The following is a 17408-nucleotide window of genomic DNA, read 5'->3' as shown; positions in this document are numbered from 1 at the left end:
CACCCCACCCACCCCACAAAAAAAAGAGAATGTAAGATCGATATTAATTCATATGTCCTTAATCTCCAATTTCACAAATTTAACTATTACTACAAACACATTTTTTGGCTAAACAAATGTCATCAAACATGTCATTTATTCTTGAATGACAATTCAAAATTTGGACAGTAGAACGATAATGATTAGTATGACCTATGAAGGTATGGTGTCTCCTGTAATAATATGTGGAGCTCAACTCATCAAATTACCATCTGAAAAAACTCTAAAGTATGTATTAGGAAGATAAATAAATAAAAATTCTTCTCTATATAATATAATTCTTCCGTTTCAATTTGTTTGATCTACTTTCCTTTTTAGTCTGATTAGAAAAGAATGACATTTTTCCTTTTTTAGAAACTTTTATTTCAACTTTCTACATGACATGTTTAAATTTATAATTTACTATTATATGAGCAAATTTCAATTTTATTAATCTGAGAGTAAATTTCGGATTTATTTCTTTTCAATTACTCTACCTCATTTGGAGGTGACATGATCCCATTACGATAAAATGCACATATATACTAGTAAGCTTTATTTTGCACTATCACATTCACTATTGGGTGTATTCAACCCCAATCGATAGGCAATAATCATTTAATACTTGGGATTAAAACTCTATAGAGTTATCAAGGCGAATGAACTTAATCTGATTATCACGAAACTATGTTCATAAGCATATTATTATGCCAATAATTTTGCAAATGCCAAATTGAGGCAGACATAAAACCATTTAGAAGAAACATTTGTTAGGACCATGAAGTATCTAAACGACCTACTAAGTGGGTGAATAGGTCCATAAATATCCACATGTATACATTCCAAGAACGCGGGAAATTCAATCTCAACTTTCTGATGATTTCACCATTAACTTGCCTTGATAACAAGTAGTACAAGAAAATTCACTATTTAAAAGAATCTTTAGGTTCTTTAATGGAAGTCCATTTGAATTTTTCATAATTCGTCTCATCATTATAGACTCAGGATGTCCCGGACGATCTGAGAATTGAAATTAGTAATCTTTTGATTTACTATAGAATGTGTCTTAATTACACTAATTTTTGTCCAATATAAATCAGAAAATAAAACAGAGAACTTTTCTATAACACATGTCTACCCAGAGACATTCTTGTTCATATCATGTCTATGACCAAGATCACGACCTTTTCCACCCCTAGCATGGTGGACATACACCTAATCTACTTCAGAGAATGAATATGTATTTTTTGGCATTTATCAAAAGTTCTCATTCTTCATGAATGGAACACAATCATTTAAGTATATCAAATTATGAGAACTTAGTAACTCATTTCATATTCATGTGCATTGTTTAATCACTCGTCTTCTTTCATACATATTAAGGACTGCTACCACATTCACTTTAAGAGAATGAAGCGGTTTTAATGGGATATGTTTCATGACTAATTTTCATCAAAAACACATTATTTTGTCTTAGCCGTCATTATTTCATCATTACAGTGCATTGAGCCTCAAACCCAACGTTTTATCTATATAAAGGCGTTTTAGGTCATAAATCTATGGGACTTAAGCCCAACATCTTATAATCACGGTGCACTTGGACATAAATTTGATGTCTTACCCTCTTGGTGCGATCAAACATGAATTTATTGTATTACCCTCTTGATGCGATTGGACTTGAATCCATCGTCTTATCCTTTTAATGCGATTGAACTTGAATCCATCTTCTTACTCTCGATCAATTACATTTTGTACCTCTAAGAATTTCATATAGAATATAAAATTAAATTAAGAACAAGATTAATTAGAAACAAGCAATGATGACCACATATAGGCTATTCCTTATACAGATATGTATTAGTCTGCATCTTGTTTCAAGATTTACTTTTCAAAAGTGTTCGGTCAGAATACTTTAAAGACACATATGCTTAATAAATCTTATCATACCTTAGGGATGATTTTGTAGCAGACAAAATACAATCGACAGTTTTACCTTACTATCTAATTTCTCTATTGATTAGAGTCATGTGCTGATAACGTATTATATATGAAACTATATAAAATAATGAGAAGAAGAAGGGAGAAGAGAGATGACTTTTTATCTCTCTAAAATGAAGGCAATCCCTCTATTTATATGATATGGAAGTGAGGCTTCCTAAATTTTGTATGAAAGATAAACATTCACTATATTTATAACACAAATCATGATTTGATTCAAATATGATTTTTGGAGAATTTAAATTTTATCTCATTGTATGAAATTATGAGATTAAATCAATTGAAATCGCACGACCAAAAGCTGATTTTCCATATCAATTTGCATATCCAAACGCTACTTAATTATTCTATTCTGTGCGTTAGGTCTATGCATTAGGGTAAAAGTAAATTGCTAATATGTGTCCCCTTTGTCACTTTCTAGGCACTTAAAAGAAGCTTTCGAACTTTTCTACATTGCTGGTAGCTCAATGGCTTCTTGCCACATTCTGTGACAACATTCTAAAAAAAGGCGGGAATGAGAAATTGAGTGATGAAGCCATTGAAGAGACGTTGGAGAAGGTGAGGTCTTGCTCTATAGATGCCTTCCCCTTCTTTTCCTCTAGAGACACTGCTTTTTCTTCGTACTACTCGAGCAACAGAAAGCTGATAATAGATCTCACTTGCAGGTGATAAAGCTGTTAGCTTATATTAGTGATAAGGACTTGTTTGCAGAATTCTATAGGTAGAGTTACCTCTACGTTGTATCTCAACCACTACTTGAATAGTAGCTTCTTCTCCGTTACAAGTTTATGACTTCCTTTTTTTTACCAGGAAAAGGCTAGCCCGACAGTTGTTATTTAATAAGAGTGCCAATGATGAACATGAGAGAATTTACCTAACAAAGTTGAAGCAGCAGTGTGGGGGAAGTTCACATCAAAGATGGAGGGAATTGTAAGTTATCCAGATCAATTATACTGAATTTAAGGCTATGTTCTCTGGTGACATTCTTCTTCTCTTCCTATAGGTCACAGATTTAACATTGGCGAGGGAAAATCAAGCCAGCTTTGAAGAGTAAGAGTATTTGAGCAATAATCCAATAGCAAATCTAGGAATTGACTTGGCGCGCGGTGAGTGTCTTGACTACTGGCTACTGGCCTAGCTACAAGTCTTTTGATCTCAACCTCCCAGCAGAAATGGTATATTATATCAATATTTTAATTCATTTTTCTTCTCAAACGTCCTGTCATTGATTCATTTTATGTTGCGCATTGTCAGGTTAGGTGCGTTGAAGTATTCAAGGAGTTTTATCAAACAAAAGGAAGCACAGGAAACTTACATGGATATACTCTTTGGGAACTTGCAACATAAATGGAAAATTTGAGCCAAAGATTATTGAGCTCGTTTTCACTACTTATCAGGTTGATTGTTGGCTTACTTTTTAAAATCGGATTGGCTTAGTTTATTTGAAACATTTTTATTACGTTATCAATGAGAAAACGAGATTGAGACTTCTTCCTTTTCGTAGGCTTCAGCTCTGCTGCTCTTTAATGCATCAGATAGATTGAGTTATTAGGAAATCATGACACAAATAAACCTATCAATGATGATGTTGTTCGGCTTCTTCATTCCCTTTCATGTGCAAAGTACAAGATTCTCAACAAGGAGCCACACACCAAAATAATTTCTTTGGCTGATGTCTTTGAGTTCAACTCAAAGTTCATTGACCAAATGAGGAGGATCAAGGTACAATTAATGATGAGTAAGGTTAGCCATTCTACTTTGAATTGTTACACTACATTACTGACCCCGTGAGGATATTGCTGTAATGGTATGCAGATACCTATCCCTCCTGTTGATGAGAAGAAAAAGGTAATTGAAGACGTTGACAAGGATATGCAATATGCTATAGATGCTTCAAGTAGTCGGGGTGGGGGATTGGGTGGCTAACAAGAGACAATAAACTTGAAATGTCACTTATGCAACTCATTTTCCCTATATTCATTAGGAAAGTCATTTTCTCAGAGAAAATATTTTTCAAGATCAAATATAGAAAAATTGGAAAATATAAACTACATAATCAAAAAAGAAAAAGAAAAGACAACACACTTGAGGTAAAAATGCATAAAACCCAAAAATAATAGGGATTGATTTGCAATAACCCTGAATGAAAAACCAAGAATTTGCCGCGGCAAAAATGGAAATAGTTAGAAGTATAAGGGTTTTTTTGAGGAAATAGGAAAAACACATAAAAAGGGAAAGAGAGATCCACATCTGTCCCAATTCTCTTCTTCTCATCAATGGTTCCTGGCAGCTCCGTGTTGTTCCCTCATCGGGTCTAGACTCTCCGATCACTCTTTCAGCAAATTCCTTCGCTCTCCGGTGACATCACAGGTATATTTTCTGGTTAAATTGTGAGATCCGATTCGATGTAAACTGTTCCACGTATGTATATACCTATGATGCATAATTGATGTGCTGGTTTTGGTTTAATTGCTTCTTCCTTTGCTTTGGATTGATCCTGTTGTTGATTTTGTTTCCAGTAGTATTGAAACTATGCTGTTTTGTTGTGGTTGATTTTGCGATCTTCAGAGCTGTGATTGATGGACTAGTTTATGTTGTTTTTTTATTTCTCTATAGTTGATTTTGAGCATGAGTGTTTTGTCCTTTTGAAGTTAGGTATAGTGGGGGTTTAATGTTCATTACTGGTAGGGTTTGAGTTTAATTTTTGATTCATTCTTTGTTGCAACTGACGGCATTCATGTGAACTAGAAATTCAATATGAACTACTGATTCCAGAACTTTGTTTTATGTCATTAACTGCCTGAAACTTTAGACTTTTCAGCTATGCTGCTCGGACTCTTCAAAATTGTCGACGGTTGTGCCTCGGATCCTCCAAAAATAGTGTATTTTTGAAGGATCCGAGCAACTTAGCTTTTTAGTGTCTTTGAACTGTATTTTCTTTTGGCATTCTCAGTTTTATTTACTTATTAATTTATATACGTTTATTGTTTTTTTTTTAAATATAAAAATCCTCGATAGAAATAAGTACAAGCAAGGGGGGCAATGCCTTACCTTGTCAATCCTAATGAGGCAACGAACCTCTACTAATTAACAAGCATGACAAAATAAGAGCTAGAGAGAACTAGGTATTCTATGATCATCACGTAATTTGTAATACACTCTATGATGATATTACAAATGAGAATACTTGAAAAATGCACAAATATAAAATCCAAGAAGAAAGTTGAGTTATCAACCTCAAACTTACTTTTACAAATGCGTGAATTAAAAATAATAGATAAGTAACCTGAAGTATTTTCATCTTGTCTTCTTCAAATCTGTCCAACAAAACTTGATAGTTCATCATTTCTTCTTGGATGTATTGGATCTTGTTGAAGCTATTGACACTGTCGTATGATTCTGCTTTGCCTGTCGCATCGGTAGGTGCCTTGGAACAAACTCTCTTGTCACTTTACCATCCCAACTGTGCTGCCTCCCATGTGTCTTCTTTTTGTTTTCGTTGCTTCCACTTCTTTGATGCCGAGGTGAGATATCCCCATCCCTAGCCACTTTATCAAAACATACATCCAACATATTTTCTTCCTCATCCTCATTAAAAGAATCATCGCCCAAATCACTATCATAACCCCTAGTTGGACTAAATTCTGATGCTAAGGCCTCTTGTTCATTCTTCTTTGCAATTATACTTTTAGGTACAAATTTCCAAAGCTTATGGACTTAATTTTCTATTCAAAAGAAGTGGTGAAACATGCTCTTCTTCATCACCAAATCAGCCCACGTAGGAGTACTCATCTCCCTTTGTTTTTCTTTCGAGTCCTCATGAGCTGAGGTGTTCGATGTGACCATGGGTGACTTGATCGCTGAATTGGGTTTGAGCAACATGGCAGCCTCACTTTCTTGAATAATCTTAGCTACTTCAGGATTAGAGATATATAATGTAGGACTCATAACTCTGTCATTTTTTTTGGTCTGCATGCTACATACTCAAGTTGGCATGCTAGCTGATTGTATATTATTATCAAAATCAACTTGAACCAAAGTTTGCTCCTTCATGGGATTAGAATCAACTAACTCTAATTCTTTCTCCACCTCGAGTGCTTCAAATGGATTTGTACAAACGATGTCCTTCGGTTCATTAGATTGCACTACTACATTAGTAGTTAGCTGCTGCTTATTTTCAAGGCATGGAGATATACTTCGACTTGCCGAGGAACCAATACACATAGAAATTGATTTTTTTTGTGCAATTGTGTTCCAATTCCCAGTTGCATTCTCATCACGACTAGAAATTTCAACTTGCAAATCGATAGGTTCCAAAGGTTGCAAATCACCACATCAGATTTTGGCGTCTGTATAGCATCGTGAAGTTTCTCAGGAGTATGCTTATCACCTTGCCTCATACTTGAATTTTCAGCAACAACTTCATTCTCTTTTATCTCGTTAATTTTTTGCGCAAATTGTGCATCGTTGGATTGATTTGTATCCACAACGAGTTGCTCTTCAACTTCAACATGATCAGCTGAATTACAACTTTGTTGGTTGGGAGAAGTATTTTTTTGCCGTGAAAACTCATCAGTTTGAGGAATTAAGGATAACATTCAATTCCTAGAAGAGTAGTCGTCTAACACTGCTTTGCCCAGACGCTGGCCAGAATTTTGGTGCACCAAATTTTGATGTTTAACACCACTCTTTTCAGCCCCTATCTCTAAATCTTTAATTGTTCCTTCGTCATCCTTTTCACCAACTTCCAGCCTATTTGAATCAGCTTTTTTAGCATTGAGATGAACACGAAGATGACCTTGAAATTTTTCTCCTTCAATATGATTTTCACTGACCGTGGCATCAACTTGACCATCAGTGAGAGTTCGACAATCAACTTCTCTATGCCCCTGATGTTTACATCTCTTACAATAATATGGTAAATAATAATACCTGATTTTTTGCCATACTTTTGTAATCTCGTCTATGAATTTTTGAATTGAACTCTAATTCTTTTTGGAAGCGTCCTTAACAGATCCACTCAACTTTTACCCTTGCAGTACTAGGTCGTGTTTTATCATTGGTCGCTTGATCCACATCAAGAGGTTGTCCAACTACTGAAGCCATTGAAAATAGAGCATTACGAGCAAAATATTGACAGGGTAAACTTGGGAAAGAAATCCATGCCATTGCAATGGAGGTTTCTTCCATAGGACTAAAAGAAGGAGTCCACTTTTGGATTCTGAACGGTATAACAGTACCGGCAAACTTAATCGACCTACTAGTTTTAGAAAAGATTGCAATATAATCTTCCTTCAAAGTGAACCGCAACAGCACATGTCGACTTTCTAATAACCCAATGTTACATTCACCCTTAAATCTTAATTGTTGAGGCAATATTTTCCGTAAATCTGGAAGTTCAGGCCTTCCATGTGAGAATTTGGCTATGAGAGCGTATTTTAGATTCTCCTCCGTGATAAACGTTTCAAGGTCTTTGGAGTCAAAAACCACCATGGGTTCTCCATGTAAAAGACTGACTGGTTTGAGAGATTTCTCAGTATATTGTTTGATTCTCGCTGATTGACTAAGCATATGTGCGACCTGTATTAGGGTTGGCGTTTTTCTCTCCCACAACCATAGGCTGGGGAGAGGGCGAAGCAGCCATGGCTGCTATTCACGCCATATTTCGATTGAGAGAGAGAGAGAGAAGAGAACTTTTGGGTTTAGGGTTCCCCGATTTTATTGTTTTATATACGTTTATTGGAAAATGTTGTTTACGGTTTTCTTTTTTTGATGGAACACTGAAAAAAATTTAAAAGTTCATTTATTTTAGAGCCAAGTGTGCAACTTTGGTAAGTCTAGTTTATCTAGGTCTTAGGAATAACATGGTGAAACTTAGTTCTTGAAGAATTCTTATCAAGTCTTCGGGAACCAAGTCAGAATCGTTAGGAATCAATCAATTAAGTTGAATGTGCTTAGAGATGTATCATATGATACCAGTTGACATGTCTCATGTCACAACAAAAATGATGTTACCATGTGGGTACTAGTCCAATAACTACAGTTTCCTGAAAAGTGCCCTTTTCCAGGGCAAAGGATGTTAAGACCTTGCAAAACTATTGCTGAATCAATCCCTAAATAGAACTTAGAGTAGAATTCGTTTTCACCGAGCAATAAGCATGAATACAAAGTAAGCTCACATGAATATTAATGTTCAAAAAAAAAAAAGTAAGCTCACATGAATATTGTGTTATACCTGTGAGTTATTTTTCTATGACTCATGAGCTTAGATGATTTGTTGGCAAGTAAATATCAATAGCGGATGAGGTAATTACTTAGGGTTTCTATTTCGGCTCGATGTAGGTAGTCTCTGCTGCACATTATTGTTCTCTTGTGGAACTCTCTCTAAGGCTTTTTTTTGTGACATGTACTTTTACTTTAAGCTTATCTCAGCACTTCTAAAATTTTGGAGTTTGGACTTGCTTAGTTACATAAATGGTTCATTTGTTCTTCATAATTCATTATACTGAAAGTCCTTTACACCCAACTAAATATCTAATTCAGAGTGGTATAGAATCTTTAGAAGACCAAGATCATACTGAACCAATAAAAACCCACTACCTTTTCCAATTAGGCATCTATAACTATGGTAATTCGGGATATTTCTAGTTAGTGAACTTTGATTCGTTCCTTTATTATTGGATTCTATTATTGTGCTCCTTTATCTTCTCTCTTCTTTGTATTTCTTGAATTTAAGCCTCCAATATGTAATCCTGTTTCCTGTTCTTGATTTTGTGTCATATTCTACTACCCTTTCTATAGTGAGACACAGAAATGGCTCAAGGAACTTGTGCTATTTTTAGTATGTATCGCTCCTTAACAGCCCCCACTTTGAAGCCTTAAAACCCAAGTATTCTGGTCCATATTTCAAGGATAAAGCCAAGTTTGTAGCCTGTCCAACATCAGATTTTGATATATAATAAGAGCATTCTTTCTGTCATTTGTTTGTTCATTATCAACAGTAAAGTCAAATATTAATGTGATTTGATTTTCTGACTGACTTAAAAATTTCTTGATCTTCTTACTATATTTTGTTGAGTTTAATTGGTGATGTTATTTAGTTTGGAACAGGGCCACAGGTGTTTGGAATTTTTGTAGGGTTGCATTCTGTTAAATTGTGAAGATATTGAAATCACAATGAACCAACGTAGCACAATCGATCTGGAACATGGATGGGGCATCATTCAAAGGGGCATAACAAAGCTGAAAAACATTCTAGAAGGGCTGCCTGAGCCGCAGTTTAACTCAGAGGACTATATGATGATGTATTCGTATCCTTTTAGACTCCCACACTGTTAGGCATGTGGATAACTTGGATTTGATTCACCTTTTGTTTCCTTAAGTCTACTAACAGGACAATTTACAATATGTGTTCTCACAATCCCCTACATGATTATTCTCAACAGCTGTATGATAAATATCGTGAAGCTTTTGAAGAATATATCATAACAACGGTAAGGGTAGCTGCAGTTTTCATTCACATTTCACATTAGTAGAAATTAAACAAGGTACTACAATAAAACAAGAAAAATAAGAATTTTTGAGAAGTATTATTCTTAATTTTTCTATGATGTTTGTTATATCCACGTACCATTCTTGATTGTTTGCTCTCTATGTATCATTCTAGAATATTTGGAACTTAAAAAAATGATATCTCTAATAAAGAAACAAAAAATCATTAGTCTGGTGAGCCCTTTGTTTCTATTTTATTTTTCAATTTTAGCCATGTAACAAAGAGGGCTTAGTATGGGTAGTTTCCTTGGTTCCTTCTGTGATTTTATTTTCTGCCCTCCATGATTTTATTTAATAAGGATCCATGTGCAAGTATCAACATTTTTTTGGGATGTGAATGTTTATGTAATTCAGGCATTGCTTTCCCAAGAGGCATATTATCTTTTAGTTTTATTCCCATAATTATATGATTCAAATTTAGAAAGTCTGCTCTTGCTGCTTCTTTATTCCATAGCATATTAAGAAAAGGATACGGGGAAAGTGGATAGAAGTTTCAAAACACAGCTAAATTACACGGATTTTTTGTATGTTATTTTAGGCATGCAATTTTTCTTAGGAGTTTAAAATGATGAAAACTCAAATTTAGGTTAAAGTTTGTTTACCTAATTTTTGTTTCTCCAAATAATTCTACCTTATCTAAATTTCACATTGCAATTCAATTTCAAATTAGGTATTGCCTTCTTTGAGAGAAAAACATGACGAGCTCATGTTGCGAGAGCTGGTAAAAAGGTGGTTAAATCATAAGGTCATGGTCAAATGGTTGTCGAGATTCTTCCAGTATCTTGAACGCTATTTGATTGTCCAGAGATCTCTGCCGGGACTTATAGAAGTTGGATTAACTTGCTTCCGTGATCAGGTAATTTACAGTTCTCCTTCTCTTTTTTCTTTTCGTCAAAACTTTGTTTCTATTGTCATCTATTAATACATCTCCACCTGCTCTCTTGGTTAAAGAACTGAGTTCAGCTCATCGCTTCTATATTGATCTTTTTATTTCTATTTTCTGGGTTTTGCCTCTTCTAGAATTTGGTTTTCAGTTTGACAGTATACTAGTCAACTGCTGCCACATCCTTTTACGAGAAGATGTTATCATTTAGTCCCTCCATCCCAATTATGTGAAGGTGATTGACTGGGCACGGAGTTTTAAGAGAAAAAGAAAGAATTTTGAAACTTGTGGTATAAAGTAAGCTATATGAACTTAAGTAAAACAAGGAGTTTGAAGTTAAATTGTTACTAATATGGAAAGATGTCCCTTTTTTGTGGACTGACTAAAAAAGAAAGAGTATCACATAAATTGGGACAGAGGTAATATCTTACTGGCAACTGTTTTCTATTTCAGGTCTACCAAGAGTTGAATGGAAAAGTCGGGGATGTTGTTATATCTCTGGTATCCCTTTTGTCTTGCTCTGAGTTCTCACTACCATTTCTTTTTTTCCTTTTAATTGAGCAACAACATTCCTCTAACCAGATTGATCAAGAGCGTGAGGGAGAGCAAATTGACAGAGCTCTACTAAAGAATGTGCTAGATATATATGTTGAAATTGGAATGGGGTTAATGGATTATTATGAGAACGGTTTTGAAGCTGCAATGCTCAAGGACACAATGGCTTATTATTCTTGCAAAGCTTCTAACTGGATCATCGAAGATTCATGTCCAAATTATATGCTGAAAGTTAGTATACTGCATATGCAACCCCTTAATTCTGCATTCTTTCCTTGTTGCTTCTTCTGTCTGCCTTTTTTCTGGTTAAATTCCATATGCTAACCTACATAATCATGTCAATGTTCCTTTAGGCCGAGGAGTGCTTGAAACGGGAGAAGGATAGGGTCTCTCATTATCTCCATTCAAGCAGCGAGACAAAGTTGCTTGAGGTTCATTCTAGCTCTTAATCTTTTTTCTTTACTGGAACTTTAGCCTTCAAAATGGTGGATGTTGCTATCAGTTTTTATTGTTCACATCTTCTTTTTTCTGGATCTAGCCTATCAACTTTAAATTAGCTGCAACTTTACTCCTCTCACCTTTCTGCAGAAAGTGCAACATGAGTTGTTGTCTGTGTATGCCACTCAACTTCTTGAGAAGGAGCACTCTGGATGCCATGCGTTACTAAGAGATGATAAGGTAGTTAGCAGCATCTTAATGACCATGTTTTTTTTTTGCAGTAATTGACACAATCATGATTATTTTATTAGGTTGAAGATTTATCAAGGATGTATAGGCTCTTTTCTAAGATCCCTCGAGGCTTAGACCATGTGGCCAATACTTTTAAGCAGGTTTGTGATCTCATGACCTCATCTTCTCAATTGTATGCCTATAAGTTACTTCATGTATCCTTCTTTTTAATCTGAATGCAGCATGTTACTGCTGAAGGGACAGCTTTGGTAAAACAGGCTGAAGATGCTGCTAGCAATAAAAAGGTTTGTACAATCTACCCTTTTCTCACAAAATCTGTTTCTTTCCCTCCAAAAAAAACTCACAAAATCTTAAAAAATACAAAATAGCTCCTTGCCGATTTTCTGGCCAAAAATTGAAGCTTTTCACTGGAAAATTACTCCACATGACAAAAACCTCCTCAAGATCAGCCATTGTAGTTCTCCATTGTTGTAGAAGCTCGAAATATTTCATCCATTATAGAAGAGCTCGTTTTTCCAGCAGCCTCTTTCCAGTCGTTTTTGCAGCGACATTTTGTTGTTACATTTCACCATTCCAGTAGCTCATCTGACCTATAAGAGATCTATCCCCGTGGTTTTCTTTTTTCTAGTATTTAAAAATCATCAAGCAGTGAGCAGTAGCATCGACCATTACTGGCTTATTATGTCGTTTGCTGAATATAGTGGTGATTATGGTGGTGAATGGGAGGAGACTTCAAAATGTTGGAAGTGGAACCCTCTGAGTAAGGTGACAGTGTCCATTGTCCTGCGTCGCAATAGTACATATGATGACATGGTTGAGGGAATTAAATTGTGAGCCTAGCAACTTGATCATTAGTTATTTGATGAATGCTGAGGGAAAAATTCATCCATATTTCATAACAAATGATAGGCAGGCAGGGTTGTGCTTGTTTGATTTTGTCCCTGATGGTCCTAGACTAATTTTCTGGGTTAAAGTTGTTGAGAGGCATGAATAAGAAGAAGGTTCAACACCATTAGGGTGGGGGTGGGTGGGGGGATTGTCCCTGGAAAATGCTTGATATAAATATTAGAGAAAGGGAAAATCCATTCATTAGAAAGCTCATGCTGCTTCACAATACATCAAGTAAAAAGTTATTCTAAACTCAGTGAAAAAAGTTAGAGACAATAAGTTCAGGGACCTTTCTCAAAAAGCAGCAATCCCTTGAAAAGGGGAGATGACTGCTAGAATATATTGTGTATCACATCTTGAGCTGTCAGTTTGTGAGACTAGCTATTTATTGCTGATTAGAGCATTTTGCTATTTTTTTATTTTTTTTCCGGCTTACCACCCGGTGTTCAGTACCCGCATTGGGGCTCGAGTAATCCGAGTTCGCGCCAGGATGTCTCACACTGGGGTAAAGCGCTCCGTAATTAATGCGACTCCATAACCAAGGGAACTCTAACCGGAGACCTGATTAAGGAGTAGGGATTACTTACCACTCCACCACAACCCTTGTTCGTAACATATTGCTTTTCTGCTTTTTTAATTTCCATATTGTGCTTTTTAAGGAGTAGGGATTACTTACCACTCCACCACAACCCTTGTTCGTAACATATTGCTTTTCTGCTTTTTTAATTTCCATATTGTGCTTTTTAAGGAGTAGGGATTACTTACCACTCCACCACAACCCTTGTTCGTAACATATTGCTTTTCTGCTTTTTTAATTTCCATATTGTGCTTTTGATGAGTTTTGTTCAGAGATTTCTTCAGAACATCATATCTTCTCTTTTGTATCAAAAGCATGAAATCACAAAGTTGGACTTCCATCTCAATGATTGTTTTGTTTCATTTACTTTATTTGGTGGTTGGGAATGCTACTTAAAAAAGATGGTAAACGTTTCTTTAAAGCAGAACCCCCCATCAAATTTGATACTTATCTTAGAGAAAGTGCATGAGCAGTTGCTTAGGAAACCAACAAGTACTTTTTGTCTCTTTTCCTTCTTTTATGTATTTTAACTTTTCTTCTTCTGCTGGCTAGAACAATGTCAAAATTAATTCATTTCATCTTTTTAGGGATGATTCTCTAAAAGATGAGACTGGTATTTCTTTGTGAGTGCATTTAATATAATTGCTCAATGTCTTGCGTTCTTTCTGATCAACTAGTGTTCTTAAACAGGCAGATAAGAGAGATGTGGTTGGTTTGCAGGAACAGGTAATCCCTTAGTAAATCTGTTATCTGATCCTTTAATATGTTTTCGGCGGTTAACTTCTGAATTTTCAGGTTTTTGTTCGGAAAGTCATTGAGCTTCATGATAAATATTTGGCATATGTGAATAGTTGTTTCCAAAACCACATACTTTTTCACAAGGTATGTGTTGGAAGGAATGATAGTTGTCTAATTTAATTGTTCTACTCTGTGCATTAGGTCTGTGCATAAGGGTAAAAGTAAATTGCTAATATCTGTCCCCTTTGTCACTTTCTAGGCACTTAAAGAAGCTTTCGAGCTTTTCTGCAACAAGGGTGTTGCTGGTAGCTCAAGCACTGAAATTCTTGCCACATTCTGCGACAACATTCTCAAAAGAGGCGGGAGTGAGAAATTGAGAGATGAAGCCATAGAAGAGACATTGGAGAAGGTGAGCTCTTTCTCTATAAATCCCCTTCCCTTCTTTTCTTCTAGAGCATCTGCTTTTTCTTTGTACAACTGGAGCAGAAGCTGATAATAGATTTCACTTGCAGGTGGTAAAGCTGCTAGCTTATATTAGTGATAAGGACTTGTTTGCAGAATTCTATAGGTAGAGTTACCTCTACTCTGTATCTCAACCACTACTTGAATAGTAGCTTCTTTTCTGTTACAAGTTAATGACTTCCTTTTTTTTCAGGAAAAAGCTAGCTCGGCGGTTGTTATTTAATAAGAGTGCCAATGTTGAACATGAGAGAAGTATCATAACAAAGTTGAAGCAGCAGTGTGGGGGGCAGTTCACATTAAAGATGGAGGGAATGGTAAACTACCCAGATCAATTATTCTGAATTTGAGGCTATGTTCTCTGGTGACATTCTTCTTCTCGTCCTATAGGTCACAGATTTGACATTGGTAAGGGAAAATCAAGCCAGCTTTGAGGAGTACGTGAGCAACAATCCAATAGCAAATCCAGGAATTGACTTGACGGTGACTGTCTTGAATACTGGCTTCTGGCCTAGCTACAAGTCTTTTGATCTCAACCTCCCAACAGAAATGGTATATCATATAAATATGTTTAATGTCATTATGCAGTTGATTTTATCATGATTTTGACCCTTGTTCCTCTTGCTGAAGTTCTTCTCTTTCGGCAAAGAATGATGCATGTTTTTTTTGCTTGAATCATATTTCTTCTCAAACGTCTTGTCAATGATTCATTTTATGTTGCGCATTGTCAGATTAGGTGCGTTGAAGTATTCAAGCAGTTTTATCAAACAGAAACGAAGCACAGGAAGCTTACGTGGATATACTCTTTGGGAACTTGCATTATAAATGGAAAATTTGAGCCAAAGTCTATTGAGCTCGTTGTCACTACTTATCAGGTTGATTGTTGGCTTACTTTTTGAAATCGGATAGGCTTAGTTAGTTTGAAACATTTTTATTACCTTATCAATGAGAAAACGAGATTGAGATTTCTTCCTTTTTGTAGGCTTCTGCTCTGCTGCTCTTTAATGCATCAGATAGATTGAGTTATCAGGAAATCATGACACAATTAAACCTGTCAGATGATGATGTTGTTCGGCTTCTTCATTCCCTTTCGTGTGCGAAGTACAAGATTCTCAACAAGGAGCCAAGCACCAAAACAATTTCTCCGACTGATGTCTTTGAGTTCAACTCAAAGTTCACTGACATAATGAGGAGGATGAAGGTACAATAATGATGAGTAAGGTTAGCCTTTGTACTATGAATTGTTGCACTACATTACTGACCCAGTGAGGATATTGCTGTAATGGTATGCAGTTACCTCTGGCTCCTGTTGATGAGAAGAAAAAGGTAATTGAAAACGTTGACAAGGATAGGCGGTATGCTATAGATGCTTCGATTGTGCGTATTATGAAGAGTCGTAAAGTACTGGGCTACCAGCAACTGGTCATTGAATGCGTTGAGCAGTTGGGACGGATGTTCAAGGTATCCTCAGGGATAAACTTCTGCTTCTCAATTTTCATGTTCATTATTCAAGTTCAACTGAGCTAATTACTTTGTTTTGGATACTCATAGCCTGATGTCAAAGCTATCAAGAAGAGAATTGAAGATTTGATAACTAGAGATTACCTTGAGAGGGACAAAGATAAACCAAACTTGTTCAAGTACTTGGTATGATTTGTGCAAATCATGGTGAATGAGTGATGTTTACAGGACTTCTGCAATCGACATAGGAGGAGAAACATGCCGCCCAAGATGAAGACGGATTTCTGCAACTCCTACCTTCCTGGACCTTTTATTGCCTTGCATCAGGAGCTTGAATCATTTTGTACAAATGGTTAAGAACTTAAGATCTCAGGAAAAAGTAGAATTGCCTCTCAGATACTTCAGTTGAGATTGCCTTAACTTCTTCCAGTCTTATATGGCCCTTTCGCGTGCTCTATTCCGTGTTTGTCAGCTATCTGTTCGAGTTTTGAGTAAATGTAATATTCTAGTCACAGCTTACCCTCTCTGGATTTAGCACAATGGTAATTACTTTTAGGATATGCTCTACAATCCTACTTTCTTGGTTCTTTGTAGATTGTGATTTGAACCTTGGTGGTCCTTATGGGGCCTTCTTTCAACCTTGGGCAAGTTTATTGGATCTGGAACCTCATTACTCAACAGTTATCTATTGAATGAATCACTTGCCTAAGTTTTAGGTCCATTATCCCAAACTTTACAGATGTGAAAAACTTGTAGCTTCGGAATGACATTCAGACCTGAATCTGAATTGTATGGCTTTGTAGATAGAAGATACCAGCTCGATATATTAACACTCATAAGGTTACAAAAATATGCTACATAAAATTACATAACTAGCTAGTAATAGAAATTATGAGAAACACCATATGTTTACATAGCCGGGTCAAGTGTGTAATGGTCTCTGATCTGACACCAATCATCCTCGAGCCTAGAGCCAAATCTTAGGCATGTGAAAGTACACAAGTGTTGGTGATAATAGCCTTTTTAGGTGGCAAAATAGCTTTTTGCCTAGTATCTGTAACTTTTTTACCCTTTAAGTAAGCCCTTACATATGGAAAAGATCTTGAATCTTAATATTTTCTTGCTCTCGTTGTTATATCGATTTCATATTAATGTTCTTATGGCATAATCAATATTCGTTCTTTATTATTGTTTCATCAACAGCCCAAAAAAGAAAAGGAAAAGAGTTTGATCGATATATTAAAATTCACTTGTCATTAAGCCCTAATTTGGAACACTTTTATTACGTTATCAATGAGAAAACGATATTGAGACTTCCTTTTCGTAGGCTTCTGCTCTGCTTCTCTTTAATGCATCAGATATATTGAGTTATCAGGAAATCATGGGCCAATTAAACCTATCAGATGATGATGTTGTTCGGCTTCTTCATTCCCTTTTATGTCCGAAGTACAAGATTCTCAACAAGGAACCAACCACCAAAACAATTTCTCCGACTGATGTCTTTGAGTTCAACTCAAAGTTCACTGGCAAAATGAGGAGGATCAAGGTACAATTAATGATGAGTAAGGTTAGCCTTTCTACTATGAATGT

General features: G+C 35.8%; 1 protein-coding gene and 1 pseudogene across 1 annotated transcript; both read left to right on the top strand.

The window, feature by feature from the left end:
• Positions 1–2934: 2934 nt before the first annotated feature.
• LOC102595072 (cullin-1-like) lies at positions 2935–4030 on the top strand (annotated as a pseudogene).
• A 214-nt stretch (positions 4031–4244) lies between these two features.
• Positions 4245–16093, top strand: LOC102603683 (cullin-1-like). Its single transcript, XM_006342720.2, has 20 exons — positions 4245–4386; positions 9127–9326; positions 9410–9509; positions 10238–10423; positions 10904–10951; positions 11033–11236; positions 11359–11436; positions 11594–11683; positions 11755–11835; positions 11917–11979; positions 13851–13886; positions 13956–14042; positions 14158–14307; positions 14411–14466; positions 14554–14674; positions 14748–14909; positions 15089–15232; positions 15340–15558; positions 15651–15818; positions 15909–16093. The coding sequence occupies exons 2-20, from the start codon at positions 9193–9195 to the stop codon at positions 16008–16010; spliced, it is 2229 nt and encodes a 742-aa protein (XP_006342782.1). The 5' UTR covers positions 4245–4386; positions 9127–9192; the 3' UTR covers positions 16011–16093.
• Positions 16094–17408: the final 1315 nt, after the last annotated feature.

The sequence above is a fragment of the Solanum tuberosum genome, unplaced genomic scaffold (assembly GCF_000226075.1).
Source record: "Solanum tuberosum cultivar DM 1-3 516 R44 unplaced genomic scaffold, SolTub_3.0 scf00035, whole genome shotgun sequence".
NCBI classification, from domain to species: Eukaryota; Viridiplantae; Streptophyta; class Magnoliopsida; order Solanales; family Solanaceae; genus Solanum; species Solanum tuberosum.
Note: the sequence above shows the minus strand (reverse complement) of the source record. Positions and strands in the feature narration are given on the sequence as shown.

Bases quoted from the DNA above. Each gene is read 5' to 3' on its own strand.
- LOC102603683 (XM_006342720.2), top strand. From the start codon at position 9,193: ATGAACCAACGTAGCACAATCGATCTGGAACATGGATGGGGCATCATT. The intron at 14,910-15,088 runs GTATATCATATA...GCGCATTGTCAG, and splicing joins TCAACCTCCCAACAGAAATG to ATTAGGTGCGTTGAAGTATT. The intron at 15,233-15,339 runs GTTGATTGTTGG...TCCTTTTTGTAG, and splicing joins TCGTTGTCACTACTTATCAG to GCTTCTGCTCTGCTGCTCTT.